We start from the raw sequence: 15,058 nt of genomic DNA, 5'->3' as shown, positions 1-15,058 counted from the left end.
ATTTGAGGATCCCAACACATTTTTTTTAATGCATTTGGACTGGGGGTGGCAGGACCATTTGTGCAATATTGGAAGGGAGGGGGTGTGGAAACTGGGCCGCAGGCCAGCACTGCACTTTTTGGCAAAGCAGTGCTACTGAATTGGTTATCTTCTTTCTTTTGAACATAGCCAGTTAAGTCTTAAGTGAGTACTCAATAATGATTAGTGTTAATACTTTAGACTTTAATCCTAATTGCAAGAGTGCATATATATTTTATTTATATATTTTTGTTGTTGCAGGTAGTTTGCAAGTATTTGCAGGATCCTGGGCTTCCAGATATGGAATTATTGAAACAGATTTTCCAGGCAGCGAACGTTTACTACAATTTCTCTGGGGATACGCAGTGCTTGAATATATCTCAGACTGCAACGGAGAATCTTGGAGACTTGGGCTGGTCCTACCAGGTAAAGCCTTTGAAGATATCCGTGCCCTGCAGTGTTAAATAAGCCTGTTTAAAGAGTAAATGGCGCAACAATATGACGTGCATTTTTAAGGTGATCAGATGCCTCGGAATAATAGGCTAACTGTATTAGTGAGGATAGAGAGAAGGTCAGGTTTGGGGAAGACGTCTGGATGGAAGCACAGTGCAGGAGACCATTTTAGCCTCTATGAGAGAGAATAAACCATAGGAGGAGTCAGCAGGGTTTGTGGACTATTGGGCCGATACAGTAAAGTATGCTCCAGCGGAGCGCACTGTTAGCCTGGGTTTGGACGCGCATAAGGGGTAATAGCGCATCAAAAATGCGCGGTCACCCCCCCCCCCCCCCGAAACTAATAGCGCCCACAACATGCAAATGCATGATGATGGGCCTATTACTTAGTCCCGCGCAATACAGAAAGTAAAATGTGCAGCGAAGCCACACATTTTAATTTCTGCCGGCACCGGGAAAGTGTACAGAAAAGCAGAAAAAACTGCTTTTCTGTACACCCTCTGACTTAATATCATAGCGATATTAAGTCGGAGGCCCCAAAATTTAAGAAAAAATTAAAAATCGGCCTGCGGGTTGGAAGACGGACGCTTAATTTAGCCAGCGTCCGTTTTCCGAACCCGTGGCTGTCAGCGGGTTCGAGAACCGACGCCGGTAAAATTGAGCGTCGGCTGTCAAACCCGCTGAAAGGAGGCGCTAGGGACGCGCTAGTGTCCCTAGCGCCTCCTTTTACCGTGGGCCCTCATTTGCATGCTGGCCGATACCGAATCGCGTGCCCAGGACACTGGCCTGAGCGGGCGCTGGCCGGCTCTCCCGCGCTTCTTTCTGTATCAGCCCGTCTCTGAGGGGAAGTACAGCATGCAGTTGGCAGGCTGTGTGATTCAGATAAGCAGGGTGCTGAACCCCCAGCCTGGAAGGGAGGCAGATGGCAGTTTGTGTAACAGAAACTGAACGCATTGCCATGGTTGGGGCGATAGAAACCGGGCTGGGCTCATTGCCAGTTTGGGGCAGTGGCCCGAATGCTATAAAATAGGTGCTCTGGCCCCCCCAGTTTCTGCTTCTCTGACCACTGTACTCTCCGGCGATTTGTCCTCCCCCCGACTCTGACCCATGATTAACACCGCTGACTTGCTGAGGACCAAGTTCAGGGAAGTGTCCTTGTACGTACATTGTAAATGTTATCGCTTTGCTGACTTACTCTCGTTACTGTTAGTTGTGTTGCAGCCGTACTGTATTGTATAAGAAAAAGATAAGTGGTTGCTTAGCAGGAGCAGAAAATACTGGATCTTGGTAAAGTCTTACAGGAGTATCTCTGCTCCATTTCATGACGGCAACTTTCCTGCCTTGAATCTTTATTTTGAAGCATTTCAAAATCTGTAGCATTTGTAATCTCCATTTTTTTTTTTCTCTGTAAGAACGGATGGGACTACAGGATAATTTGACTTGGGAAGTTTAATCAAAGTAGGCTGGCAGAGGTTTGCATTCTGCTGCTTGGTGCAAGATAAGGGTTTGCAGGACATCTCCTGCTCCTCGGGAGTAAGGTGGCCATCTCCTGTGCATGGAGAGAGTCCTTTGGTTTTGTCAGTGAGAAATGTTCTAAGACTAGGTGACTTGATAGGTTCTGCCGATCACTGATCCAAATCCAGTTCGGGTCAATAGTGACCCAACGTCATTGCCATCTGTAGACTGGTCAGTGGCCCAGGTAACCTGGAGTTGGTGGTCTGAGTCCAGGTCTCAGTGGGCGTGTTCACGTCACTAAAATTTGAGCCTTAAAGTTTTGACATTAATTAGTTCCCTGGTTGGTAGACTTAGCAAAGGACCCAAAGGTTGCATGGGGACTGACTTGCCCTCTCACTCTTACAGGTGGTCCTTCCTGAGCAGGGTTGAGGACGTGCAAGGCACTGAGGGGGGGGGAAACTTGTGCCATTGCTGGCTGTGCAGTGTCTGATCTGTGGATTAATGGAGGAGGACTTTATCTTCCAATGTTGTCCGTCTGGCCCCTCCTCTTTTTTTTTTTTTTTTTTTTGCATTAACAATTCTAACAATTAACAAGTTGAAAAGTGCCTGCTTAGAAGCCTGACACGAAAGCTTGTTTCCCTTCCTCAGAGCACGTGAAAGCTGGCACAGGGAATCTACAGTCAAAGTGGTCAGGAAATTGTAATTTTGCACTGTTTTGAACCAAAATTTCAGTTCCCCCCACAACTTAATACCCATCTCCTATGCCAGATTTCAGTGTAATCCATTCAGCTGTTTCCAACTTTCAGTATGCGTGCAGACAGATGGATGCACCATCGACGATAGGTGCTATCCCCTGCAGTGAAACCCCCCTAAAAATGAAATTAAAAATATATATGTATAACTTCTGAAGGTGAGGGTTTTTATTTATTAATTTTTTTTTTTTTAAATCCTGTACTGAAAAATCAAATCTTTTCAAAGGCACTTAGATCTGTACATCTTTTTCACCAAACATGCGCCAAAAATCTCTCTAGTACCATTGCAGGCGGACTCCGCTGCTCTGAATTGGCAGGGCTGGTTATCTGTCCCAGTGAGGCAAAAGGCTGAGAAGCTTCACTCTGATAGTGAAGTATCACAGGTGATCCGAGCCTACACTGAAGGAATCTTTTTGTCCTGTGGTTTGGGTCATGAAACGTCTAAATGCGTGAGAGGCAGGAGAGAGATATCCTCACAGTCTGTAAACATGATAGATAGCGCTGCCTCGGACACATCTGGTGGGTCAGGCCCAGAAATGACTCCTGGACTACCTTGCAAGTGGATCACATGATGATGCACCATTAGGACAATCAGAAGCGAAACCGAGGCAGATAGATTTGTAATTTTGCTTTCTGAATTCAAAGCAGGTTGTTAATTGTAGTGTTAGTGTAATGTTAAATTCTGTATATTCTTAGTGTAAAACTGTGACATACAAGTGATGCATTCAGTGATTTGTTACTAGTCTTTCTTTGGATCCCTTGATGTCGGTGATTTGGAATCTGCAATGTCCTTCAAAACTCTCCCTCCTGTTGTGTGCTAACCAAAATAAACACACTTTATACCAGCAGTTTAAGAGAGGTCTTTAAAGTATGGAGTATTTGAAATGTTCCATGAGAGGCAATTCAGAAGCAGTCTCAGAGATTGAATCTATTGTGTAAATAATGTACACACCAATGAACTAGATTATATTCAACACAATTTTCTGTTAATATGATGGTATTATAATTTTATCTCACATACATTAATGAGTTGGGATTCTTGTAAGTCATGTGATTTCTTGTAAATCGAGCCCAGAAGGCAGGAACAAAACTTAAAACTAAACTTGACATACATTTTTGACTTCTGGCCTACATTCTAATATTTCAGCATATTTTGCCATGACAGTAATCTTAAATAATTCTATAAGTCTAAACAGTGTAAATTCACAGTGCAGTTATGACAGCATCCTAGGAAAACATTTTCAAAGCACCTTAACTGCCCCCCCCCCCCCCCCCCACACACACACATTCAGTCTAATGCAGGGGTAGGCAACTCTGGCCCTCGAGTGCTGCAAGCTGGTTGTAGCTTTCAAGCTATCCACAGTGCATATTCATAAAATAGATTTGTATGCACTGTCTCCATTCATTGTGGATATACTAAAAACCCAACTGTCTTGCGCTTGAGGATCGGAGTTGCCCATTCCTGTTCTAATGCACCGAGAGAAACTTTATTGCTTGCTGTTCCTGTTTGAACAGCTTTTTGCTACTTGTTGACTGCCCTTGATTTGTGCAGTTCTTTTGTTTTTATCATCGTCAAGGCTTCGATTATAAATTGTGCAACCTGCTAAGTTTTTAGAATTGCACTTTTTTTTTTGTTAAATTTCCCATCTATTTTGAATGGGGACTGCAGACAAATGATCATAAACCTGATTTCATGTGCATTTTGAAACTGCTTCATGTAGTATTGGATGACTTCTCCACTGAAGGAAAAGGGAGAACTAGAAGATGTCAGATTTAACACCCTTCAGCTCCCCTATGAGGAAAGACTAAAGAGGTTAGGACTTTTCAGCTTGGAGAAGAGACGGCTGAGGGGGGATATGATAGAGGTGTCTAAAATCATGAGAGGTCTAGAACGGGTAGATGTGAATCTGTTATTTTCTCTTTCGGATAATAGAAAGACTAGGGGGCACTCCGTGAAGTTAGTATGTGGCACATTTAAAACTAATCGGAGAAAGTTCTTTTTTACTCAATGCGCAATTAAACTCTGGAATTTGTTGCCAGAGGATGTGGTTAGTGCAGTTAGTATAGCTGTGTTTAAAAAAGGATTGGATAAGTTCTTGGAGGAGAAGTCCATTACCTGCTATTAATCAAGTTTACTTAGGGAATAGCCACTGCTATTAATTGCATCAGTGGCATGGGATCTTCTTGATGTTTGGGTAAATGCCAGGCTCTTATGGCCTGGTTTGGCCACTGTTGGAAATAGGATGCTGGGCTTGATGGACCCTTGGTCTGACCCAGTATGGCATGTTCTTATGTATGTTCTTGTAGCCACTGACACTTTTTTGTGGTATCTTCTGGTGTGTGTTTCCTTTTCAGGCCTGCACTGAAATGGTGATGCCCATGTGTACGGATGGCGTGAACGACATGTTTGAACCTCAGCGCTGGGACTTTGAGGCATACTCTGAAGATTGCTTTAAGCAGTGGGGTGTGAGGCCACGGCCGTCGTGGATTACCTCCATATATGGTGGGAAGAACATTAGCTCCCATAGCAACATCCTCTTCAGGTGAGCAACTGGTTAAAAAGGAGGGAATGCCGGAGGGGAGCCTCCGGCTGCAGAGCGGTGGCAGCCCTGCTGATTTCCTGGGTAAGGCTGGTCTCTTCTCTGAGCCTTCTTCCAATGCTGCTTGTCATAGGGGGTTGAAGGTGCTGAATATTTTTTGCTTGACACTAGTTGTTTGTTTTTTTTTGTCTCCCAGCTAATTCCAGAAGCCGAGCTGAGATCTGGTGCCTTGAGTGTGTGTTGGTTTTTTTTTTTTTCTCCTATTTCATATCCCCAGCTCCACCATGCTGAATCTGCTCATTGCAGTGATGGTCCATGGCCGTGGGACCATGCCCTAGGGCTCCTTTCCAGAGTCCTGAATTCATGGGCTCTGAATCTGGCCAGCAGGGGTCGCCCTTAAGCAATGACCATGACTTCCTCTCTGTAAAGGGGCTGTGCATGCTACCTCTGCAGTAGCCCCAGCTGACCAGACTTGGGGATCGAGCCGGGGAGTTGCCGATTTGGCACAGAACTTGCCACCGGGCCGACCCAGAAGGTGCTGGAGTGATGCGTGGCTAAGGGTTTCCTTCTGGAGTTTCTCAGTCTGTCTTTATGGAGGTAGACTAAATCCTCACAACAACTGCATTAAAATAATTTACACGGACGCTAAAGATACTTTCACTACCACAGTGGATTTACCAAAAGATAATCAAAGCATGCCAGATCTCTACCCTAATTTTGAAAAGCAATTTTTGCTGATTTGTTTTTTCTTCTGCCTAGCAGTCCAATTTTCTTAATATTTTATTTATTTAAAAGGGTTTATATACCGCTTTAACAACGAGAGTCAGTCAAAACAGTTTACAATTGTCAATATACATTAAATATTTGCCTGCATATCACTATTTGTTTTTTTATTGTTAATGAGCTTTTTAAATTATCTTAAACCTGCCTACCCATAGTCAAGGAAACAGCAATTCCTGCAGCCTGGCGCAGAGAGCTCAGATTACTAAGTTATGATTGCTGCTTTTAGTAGGATTTGATTCTTGTCTAATCTTGAGTTGAAAATCTGTGGCTAATCAGTACATTTAACTTATAGTCCTTGAATGCTGACTTGCAGGAAAGAGGAAATCCATTGTTAGTGGGGACACAATCCTGATTTCTTGCAGCTTTATCCAGTTCGATAGGTGGGATTTAATGGAGGCCAGGGACCACCATCAACCCCTCTTTTGAGACTTGGGGTATAAGTTCTTAAGAAGTGCCATGCTGGATCGGACCAGCGTCCTATCTCGGACAATGGCTGGCTCGTCCGGGTCACAAGCTGATCGGTTTCTTGTATCTCACTCCCAGGGATAAGCACTGGCTTTCCCAGTTAATAACAATCTATAGACTTTTCCTTCTGGAATTTATCTAATCCTCTTTCAACCCCACTATGCGAGTCGCTTTGACCACATCCTCTGGCAGAAGATTCCATGGCTTGATTTGTGCACAGAGTGGAAAAAATATTTCCTTCGTTTTTTTGTTTTTTTTTTTAATCTGCCAGTTGCTAGTTTCATGGAGTGTCCCCTGGACCTAGCATTGTTTGAAAGGGTAAATAACCGTTCTCTATTTATCCGTATCAATCGTGTACCCTTTGTCTTCTCTTTTCCAAACTAAAGAGCCCTAACCTGTTTAGCCTTTCTCCATACGGGAGCATTTCCATCCCCTTTATCGGTTGTTTTTTTTTGTCTCCCTTCTCTGTACCTTTTTTCTATGTCTGGAATTTTTTTTTTCCAGATGGGGATTATATTTAAACACTTACGTTTTGTATATCTCTTAACTAGATCATAAGCTTCATGGGTCAAGGACCATCTCATGCGTGAATCTAGTGCCGTGTATGTTTTGTAGCACTACGTCAATAAACCAATAATAGTAACAAATATAGTTAAACAGAAGTCCAGGTCATCTGGGTTCAGGAGACGGACGTTAATAAATGTGTGTGTGTGTGTGTTAGTTGAATTAGAGGATTAGTCGGATCTGAGCCCTTTTTCCTATGACGTTCTTGCCGTTCCTGGCCCGGCAGGATAGTGGTTTTGAGCAGAGCGTATGCAGTGATGGAAGGGGGAGAGAAGATTTGACCGCTTCTTTTCTGTGACTTGTTCCAGGTATTCTCACTGGTGAAAATGTAAGGTCGAATCAAACTGTTATAAGTAGTAGGGTCTGCTAATTTAACATATCATGTTTTCTTTCCTTTTTTTTTTTTTTTAACCTTTAGTCTCATTTCTTGTGTAGTTGCCCTTTTTTTGCACCTCTTAATGGTTTGCCACTCTTCAGCTGTATGTTTTCTCTTCTTAATTTACTTGTTTTCACGTGACACTACTGGGCCTGGCTTTATTTAAGCTCACGATGCTCGGAATGCTGATCTCAAAATTAAAACTGGATTTCTAAAAAGAAATTCTTTATTTTTGATAATTCATTTGGCATAAAAAAAAAAAAGTTGATTCTCGGTACTGCTGGGATTTTTGTCATAAGTGGTCCTATACAACCTGCTGTTTACTGTTTGGGAATCAGGCAAATGAACATTTTAATTTAAAAAGACAAAAAAATCAAATTCTCTTTCATATTTCCCAAGTCCATTTTGACCAACCACCTTCCTCCTCCTACATCCTCACTTCCCAAATCTGGCTTGTCACATGCCAGGATGGCTAGGGCTAGGAATGAGGCTTAGACAGCATTCACAGTCCCTAGGAGGAGAGAGAGAATATAGAAATGACGGCAGAAAAGGACCAGTGGTCCATCCAGTCTGCCCAGCAAGCTCATGGAAGTTTCTGCCGTGCCGTACAGGTCACCCCCATACTTATCAGTTTCCCAGACCATCAAAGTCAGGGCCCTTGTTGCTTGCTGTTGAGTCCAAGTCCCCGTTACCTTTTGCTGTAGAAGCAGAGAGTTGCATCAAGAGTTTCAGGCTTATTGGTTAAGGGTAATAACAGCTGCATCAGCAAGTTACCCCTATGCTTGCTTGTTTTCCCCAGACTGCCACATTCAGTATCCTTGTTGCTTGCTGTCTGAATCTAATCCCCCTTTTCCTCCAACCATTGAAGCAGAGAGCAGTGATTGCATTGCATCAACAATATGAAGACTCATTGGTTAAGGGTAGTAACCGCCAGACTAGCAGGCTACCCCCATGCACTCATTTCTTCATTTCTATCCTCTAGCCCCAGGGGTCAGGAGCCTTTTTGGCTGAGAGCCATGAACGCCACATATTTTAAAATGTAATTCCATGAGAGCCATACAATGTTTAAAACTAAATACAAGTAAATGTGTGCATTTTATGTAAGATCACACTTTTAAAGTACAATAAGTCTCTGAAAATATTGCACCAGGCCTTAAGACACCAATACATCTCCTATTAGGAAAACGGACCAAGTCAGGCTGCTATAGAGTCCTACACAGAAACAACACGCCAGCAGAAAACCTCACCTGAATCACATGTGCTGACCCTCACCTAACATAGAATAAAGAGACCAAAACGCATAACAAGAAGCATGCAGAAAAAACTGAATTGGAAACTGCAACAAGCCAGAGTCTCTGTATGCAGTGTAACAAAGGAAAAAAGAAACATCACCCATCCTTATAAAACAAATCAAGAAATATAAAATCATCAGCAGTAAAACTGTACTAACAAAAAGAACATATTTCGAAACAGCTGATGAGTGGAATATCCAATAATTAAAAACTCATATAAAAAATTTCCAGATACCAACAAAATATTTCAAAATAGCAGACACAACGACCCAGTAATGAAAAATAATGATACAAAAAATTTTTTGCTCTGCATACCTGGGAACGTTTGAAATCCAGGTGTCCTGAGATTGTTCTGAATTAGCAGGAGGAGGGGTGGTTTGCTTGGAAATTTCTCCTCTCAGTCACATACCAGCGCTCTCTCTCACACTGGCTCTCAATGACACACCTATACACACATGCTCTCAGTCACACACATATACACCTTTTTTCTCTCTCACTTATATAGGCTCTTAATTACACATTTACACACATGCTGTCTATCTTTTCACGCTTACACACAAAGGCTTTCAATCACACACATACATGCTGTCTTTTTCTCTCACACACAGACTCTCATTCACATGCTTACAAACATGTCCTCTCTTTCTCTCATTTACACACAGGCTCTCAATCACACACAGACACACATGCTCTCTCTTACTTATACACACAGGCTCTTAATCATACATACACATGATCTCTCTCACACACAAAGGATCTCAATCATACACACATACTCTTTCACACAAACAGGTTTTCAATCACAAACTTACACATACAGGTTCCCAATGGTAAACTTACATTCATGCTCTCTCTCTCACAGGCAGGCTCTCAATCATTCACATACATGCAATCTCTCACTCACACACACAGGATCTCAAACACACATGCTTGCTCTCTCGCTCATTCACTCTCTCTGTCCCCTACCCCGGGAACTCGCGGCAGCAGCAGCCTCCTCCCAACGCTAACCTCCTTCATTTTTAGCCCTCACGGAGGAGGAGTCCCATCGGCCGCGGTTGAAGCTCTTCTTTATTTTCCTCCGAGCTGCGCTGCACAGTCTTCTTTTCGTCGGACCGACGCTGACCACACTAGCGTGGTCTCTTCTTCCCACGCACGCACCCGATGCTCACCACTTCCTCTTTCAAGCCGCAGGGGGCGGGAAGAAGAGAGCGTGCCGGTGCCGCCGACTCCAGCTATTCTGCCACTTCCTCTTCCGGGCTGGGGGGGGGGCGGGAAGAAAGCACGCCGGTGCTGCCGACTTCAGCTATTCTGCAGCGTTCCGCCCGGGCTGACAGCATTTTAAGCCCGGGCAGAGGAGGACCGGGGAGCAGCTGGGTCAGCGGGGGACTGGAAAGTGTGGCGACACACTGATTTAGATTTGTCTGCGAGCCAGATGCAGCCATCAAAAGAGCCATATCTGGCTCGCGAGCCATGGATTCCCGACCCCTGCTCTAGCCTTTAGGGATCGACAGTGTTTATCCTATGCCCCTTTGAAATCTTTCACAGTTTTTGTCTTCACCACTTCCTCCGGAAGGGCATTCCAGGCATCCACCACCCTTTCCGTAAGAGTGACACCTGGTGGCCAGTTTTTGAACCCATGCTACAGGGTTCCAGGAGGAGCCCCCAACGCTTGGCTCTCTACCTCCGGACCATTGCTGCAATGACCAAACCTAAGAACAGTGGGGAGGGTAGGGAAAATCCAAGAAGGTTCCTCGTGCTAAAATTCCAGCCCTGATTCCATTAAGTCGAAAAGAAAAAAAGGAGGAATGACTGAGCCAAGAAAACCTCAGAACTTATTTTCCAGGAATCTGTCGCTGGTGATTTGTTTTGGCAAAATTTTAACGTTTGATTGCAGTGCACAAGCAGTGACCAAAAATTGATCCAATCCAAGAGTGACCTTGTACAGAGTTCTCATATGTATATAATACACAAAACTACACAATCCATGTGGGGAATTTTCTTTAAGAAATAAGACTCTCCATTGTAAATAAGTAGGGGATGCCATATTTTGGTATTGGTCAAAATCTGACACCAGTCAAAATCCATATCCCCTTAGAAAGAAAATGCAGGTTCAAAACCGATGTAAACATAAACATCAAACTCAGATGGCCAAGCACCCAACCTGAGCATGTGTAATAACTTACAGCCTGGGATAGATGTATTTGTATGTACACTGGTTTTACAGTTTTATGAATGAACTTAGGCTTTGAATGGTGTCCCCTTCTTGTGTCTTTCATTATCCATAAGCTCAAATAATGGAGGAAGTATATCTTGTAAAAATCATTCAGAAAAATTTATTGTCATTCTTCTTTCTCAGAGTTTTTTAAAAGAATGGTTTTGAAAATGGAAAGCAATTCTCTTGTGTTAAATAAATGACTTTCCGGAGGACTTGGCGGTAGAAATCGATTAACTGCTCATCCTGCTGATCCCTGTTCATCAGTCTCGCAGCTTCTTGTACAGATAAGATTGCCTCTGGAGCACGACTGACGGGCTTCATTTGTTTTTTTTCATTCTAGCAATGGTGATCTGGATCCGTGGTCCTCGGGTGGGGTGAGCTGTAACATCTCGGACACCTTGGTTGCAGTGAAGATTCCTGAAGGGGCTCATCATTTGGATCTGCGCTACAGCAATGCTCGGGATCCGCCTTCCGTACAGCGAGCCAGACGCTTGGAAGTCCAATACATGAAGGACTGGATAGGAAAGTCCAGAGCTGGTCATTAAAAGTGCTGCTATGGATAGGGTCAGGTGACTGTGTCTAGTGTTTTTTTTTCCCGCTGTTGGGCTCCAGGCATATCCTGAATATAGTCCTGAGTCCATACAAACCAAAGTGCTTCGGGGAGAGGTAGGAGGAGCAAGTTGTGGTGTTTTTTGTTTAACAGTTGCAAGAGGTCTTAAAATGGATAGAAAGATCTCATTACAGTGAGCGATTGGGATCTCGTTTTCTATTTCACATGCCTGCCTCTGGGGATGCATAACTCATTGCAAATGTTGGTACAATTTGGTAGAACTTTTTTTTTTTTTTTTTAAATGTCCAATTTTGACCATTTCTCAGGTTCTGTTTGTGGCACAGCTGTCCACATCGTCACAGCTGCAATATTTACTATTTTTCTGTTCTATTAGATCTGGTGGAAAACTTTTGTTCTTTTATTAAACGGCCACCTGCATCCTTCCCAGCACTCTCCCCATGGTAGGGAGGGAAGATAGATATGTTGATCACAGACTCAGACTTTTTTTTTACAAGTCCTTTTTTTTTCCCCTAATCTTTTTGAAGTCTGCTCCTGTATCTTCTGTACTGCTTGCATCATCTCTCCTGGTCCTGCAAGATCATTTTTACTCCTCCTAAAATAAAACTCCAGCGCTGGCATTGGCTTCCACCCAAGCTTCACTCTGCCAGCTCCTGATCCATTTTAAATAGTGGTCAGTAGATGATTTATGTTCCCTAGAAGGAAGCTAAACTGGAACAGTTCAATTGCTGCCTAATAGTATTGCAAGGATAATTTTATTTTATTTGGTGGTTTTGGATGTTTTAAATAAAAAATAAAAGCTTTTTGCAGGTTAAATACATTTTTTTCCTTTCCCACCGGATTTGGTGAGATTGTAGTAGTCTGCACAAATGTAGTCATTTTGACCTGAGATTAAATAAGTTGAGAATGCACAGGTTTATATTTCTCTTGGTTTCGAGCTTGTTAACCAAATTCCTATTGTTTGTTGAATTCTGCGCTGACGGAGCTGGTGAGGCTGGACCCCCAGGTCTTCCTCCGATTTGCTACTTCTCTCCCTGGCTGCCTGTTGGTAAAGCGATGCCCCTTTTTCTGTTTTTCATCGTCGTCCTTTCGGCACCCTCTGCTTTCTTCAGATCTAGGACATCTGCAGGATAAAGTTGTCCAAGGAATCGGGTGGTGGTTTTTATTTTTTTTTATGCTTTTAGTTTGTTCTTTTTCACAAATATTGGAAAAATAAACTTGTACTTTTGAGAGCTGTCCATGGGATCTTCCTGAAAATGTGTTGGCTGATTTTTTTTTATTTTTTTTTCCTGCAGCAGGATCTACAAAACTTGGCTTTTGCTATTTTTTTTTTTTTTTTTTGTGTATTGATGCGCTTTGTGTATTGTGGGATTTTAAGCTCTTCGCTTGATGTACTGCGCACCACTTGGCAGGCAGTGACGGTGCTGAACAGCTTTGGGGCAGAGTTCTGTTCTGCTAAGCTCCTAGGCCGGCATGAGAGGAGATTTCTGTGTGGTTTTGTAGATGACGCCAAAGGAAGCCGACAAGCCAAATTCATGTCTGCATAACCCTTGTGGCAGTTTGAGCAGAGCAGTCAGCTCTGAGGACCTCGAAACCTTTTTGGATAACTCCAGCCTGAATGTCTGGCTGCTTTGTTACATTGCATATTGCATTGGGAATGCTGTAGAAGTGCTAATTTTCACTGTAAAATTATTGCTCTTTTTGTCACTGACTTCTTTTTTTCAATTTCAATGTTTCTGCATCATTTATAGTAAAAGCTGAAGCAAACTAAAACTGCTGTGGGTTGTGAATGTTAATTTAATGGCCCACTTTGTGCCATTGTGCATATCTTTGTACTTGTTTTATAGTAGCTCTTTTTTTTTTTTTTTTAATTTACCCTTGAGTTGTCTTACACTTCCCATTAACCCTCTGTTCTGTGCTAGTCTGACCTTCTCTACCTCCCCATCACCCTCTCCCTCGCGCACGTGATCTAAGGTTGCCAATGCAATACAGCCGAGCGCACTGTATAATCCGCAGTCAGACGCAGGTGAAATAGGCACTAATCCACCCCTAATGCAATAGGGGGATTAGCGCCTATTTAACGCATGTCCGTGGAGTGACTGAGAGAGCGCTCGTCATGTGCAAATGCACGTGAATGAGGCTATTACTCGTTCACTCCGCATGCAAAAAAAATAAATGTGCATCTCAGATGCCTGGAGCAGGTGTTAATAGCTGAGCGTATTGGAAATAAAGTACAGAAAAGCAGAAAAAACTGCTTTTCTGTACTTTTTTAAAAGTTAAAAAAGAAAAAAAAAAACCTCAGCCGGCCGCATTGAAGACCGACGCCAATATGCTCTGCGTCGGTGTTCGTAACCGGCAGACCGCCAGTAACCGCGGGGTCACGTTAGCAAGGAGGCGCTAAGGTTGCACAAGCGACCCCCGAATTTGTTTATTGCATCTGCCCCTAAGTATCTGCAGCCTATGAAAAGGTGCTTTTAGACTCGTCGGGTCTCAACACCTCCTCCCAGCTCTCCATTTTCCCCGGTTAGGAAGCACAAGGGGAGCTTGTAATGTGTTTGAAGAAGCACAGTAAAAAAAAAAAAAGTATTTGTATCTAAATAAGAGGGCAAACTAAAACAGGTTCTCTACCTTCTTGTGCTATAGTTTACAGGAAGAAAGAATTAAAGCTCATTTGGCTCTGATTTACTAAGGCTTATTTTCTCATTCTACGGCTCTGGGGAGGGGGAAAAAAGCGTGAAGTCCATCTCCAGCAACCTGCAATGCGGATAAGTTTGTTTATTTTTTTAACAATTTTAATATACCGACATACACCGTGGGCCGGATTTTAAAAGGGTTACGCGCATAAGGTACGCACATAACCATTTTAAAAAAACCCCCCCCCCGCGCGCGCCGAGCCTATTTTGCATAGGCTCGGCGGCGCGCGCAAGCCCCGGGACGCGCACAAGTTCCGGGGCTTGCAAAAAGGGGCGGTCGGGGCGTAGCCAGGGGGCGCAGATTTGGATCAGGGGCATGTCCAGGGGGCGTGTGGGCAGGCCGGGGGCGTGGCCGAGTGCCCCAACACAGCGGCCTGTGTCTGGGCCTGCTGCGCCGGCGCGCGTAAGTTACTGCTGCCCAGAGGCAGTAGTAACTTTTCAGATAAAGGTAGGGGGGGGGTCTAGATAGGGCTGGGGGGGTGGGCTAGGTAGGGGAAGGTGCGGGGGGGTGGAAGGAAAGTTCCCTCCGAGGCCGCTCCGATTTCAGAGCGGCCTCGGAGGGCCTCGGAGGGAACGGGCAGCGCGCCTCGGAGGGCCTCGGAGGGAACGGGCAGCGCGCGCAGGGCTCGGCACGCGCAGGTTGCACAAATGTGCACCCCCTTACGCGCGCCGACCCCCGGATTTTATAAGATACGTGCGGCTACTCGCGTATCTTATAAAATCCAGTGTACTTTTGTTCGCGTGCGCGCGCTGAGTTTTAAAATGTACCCCTGTGAGTATCACATCGGTTTACATTGGAACAATAACTTAGCTTGAAAATGCTTTACAGAGAACCTTTAATATATACAAATAACATGAACTGGATGTAAATGCAGAATACATAA

At 44.0% G+C, this 15,058-nt stretch overlaps 1 protein-coding gene across 1 annotated transcript in view; it reads left to right on the top strand.

The window, feature by feature from the left end:
* PRCP (prolylcarboxypeptidase) overlaps positions 1–14,531 on the top strand; it is a 67,942-nt gene extending 53,411 nt beyond the window's left edge. Inside the window, exons 7-9 of the mRNA XM_029602214.1 lie at positions 280–444; positions 5,034–5,221; positions 11,254–14,531. Coding sequence (XP_029458074.1) covers positions 280–444; positions 5,034–5,221; positions 11,254–11,458 — 558 coding nt within the window. The 3' untranslated portion in view covers positions 11,459–14,531. The remainder of the gene's footprint in view (positions 1–279; positions 445–5,033; positions 5,222–11,253) is intronic.
* Positions 14,532–15,058: the final 527 nt, after the last annotated feature.

This window comes from Rhinatrema bivittatum, chromosome 5, assembly GCF_901001135.1.
Source record: "Rhinatrema bivittatum chromosome 5, aRhiBiv1.1, whole genome shotgun sequence".
Taxonomy (NCBI): Eukaryota; Metazoa; Chordata; class Amphibia; order Gymnophiona; family Rhinatrematidae; genus Rhinatrema; species Rhinatrema bivittatum.
Note: the sequence above shows the minus strand (reverse complement) of the source record. Positions and strands in the feature narration are given on the sequence as shown.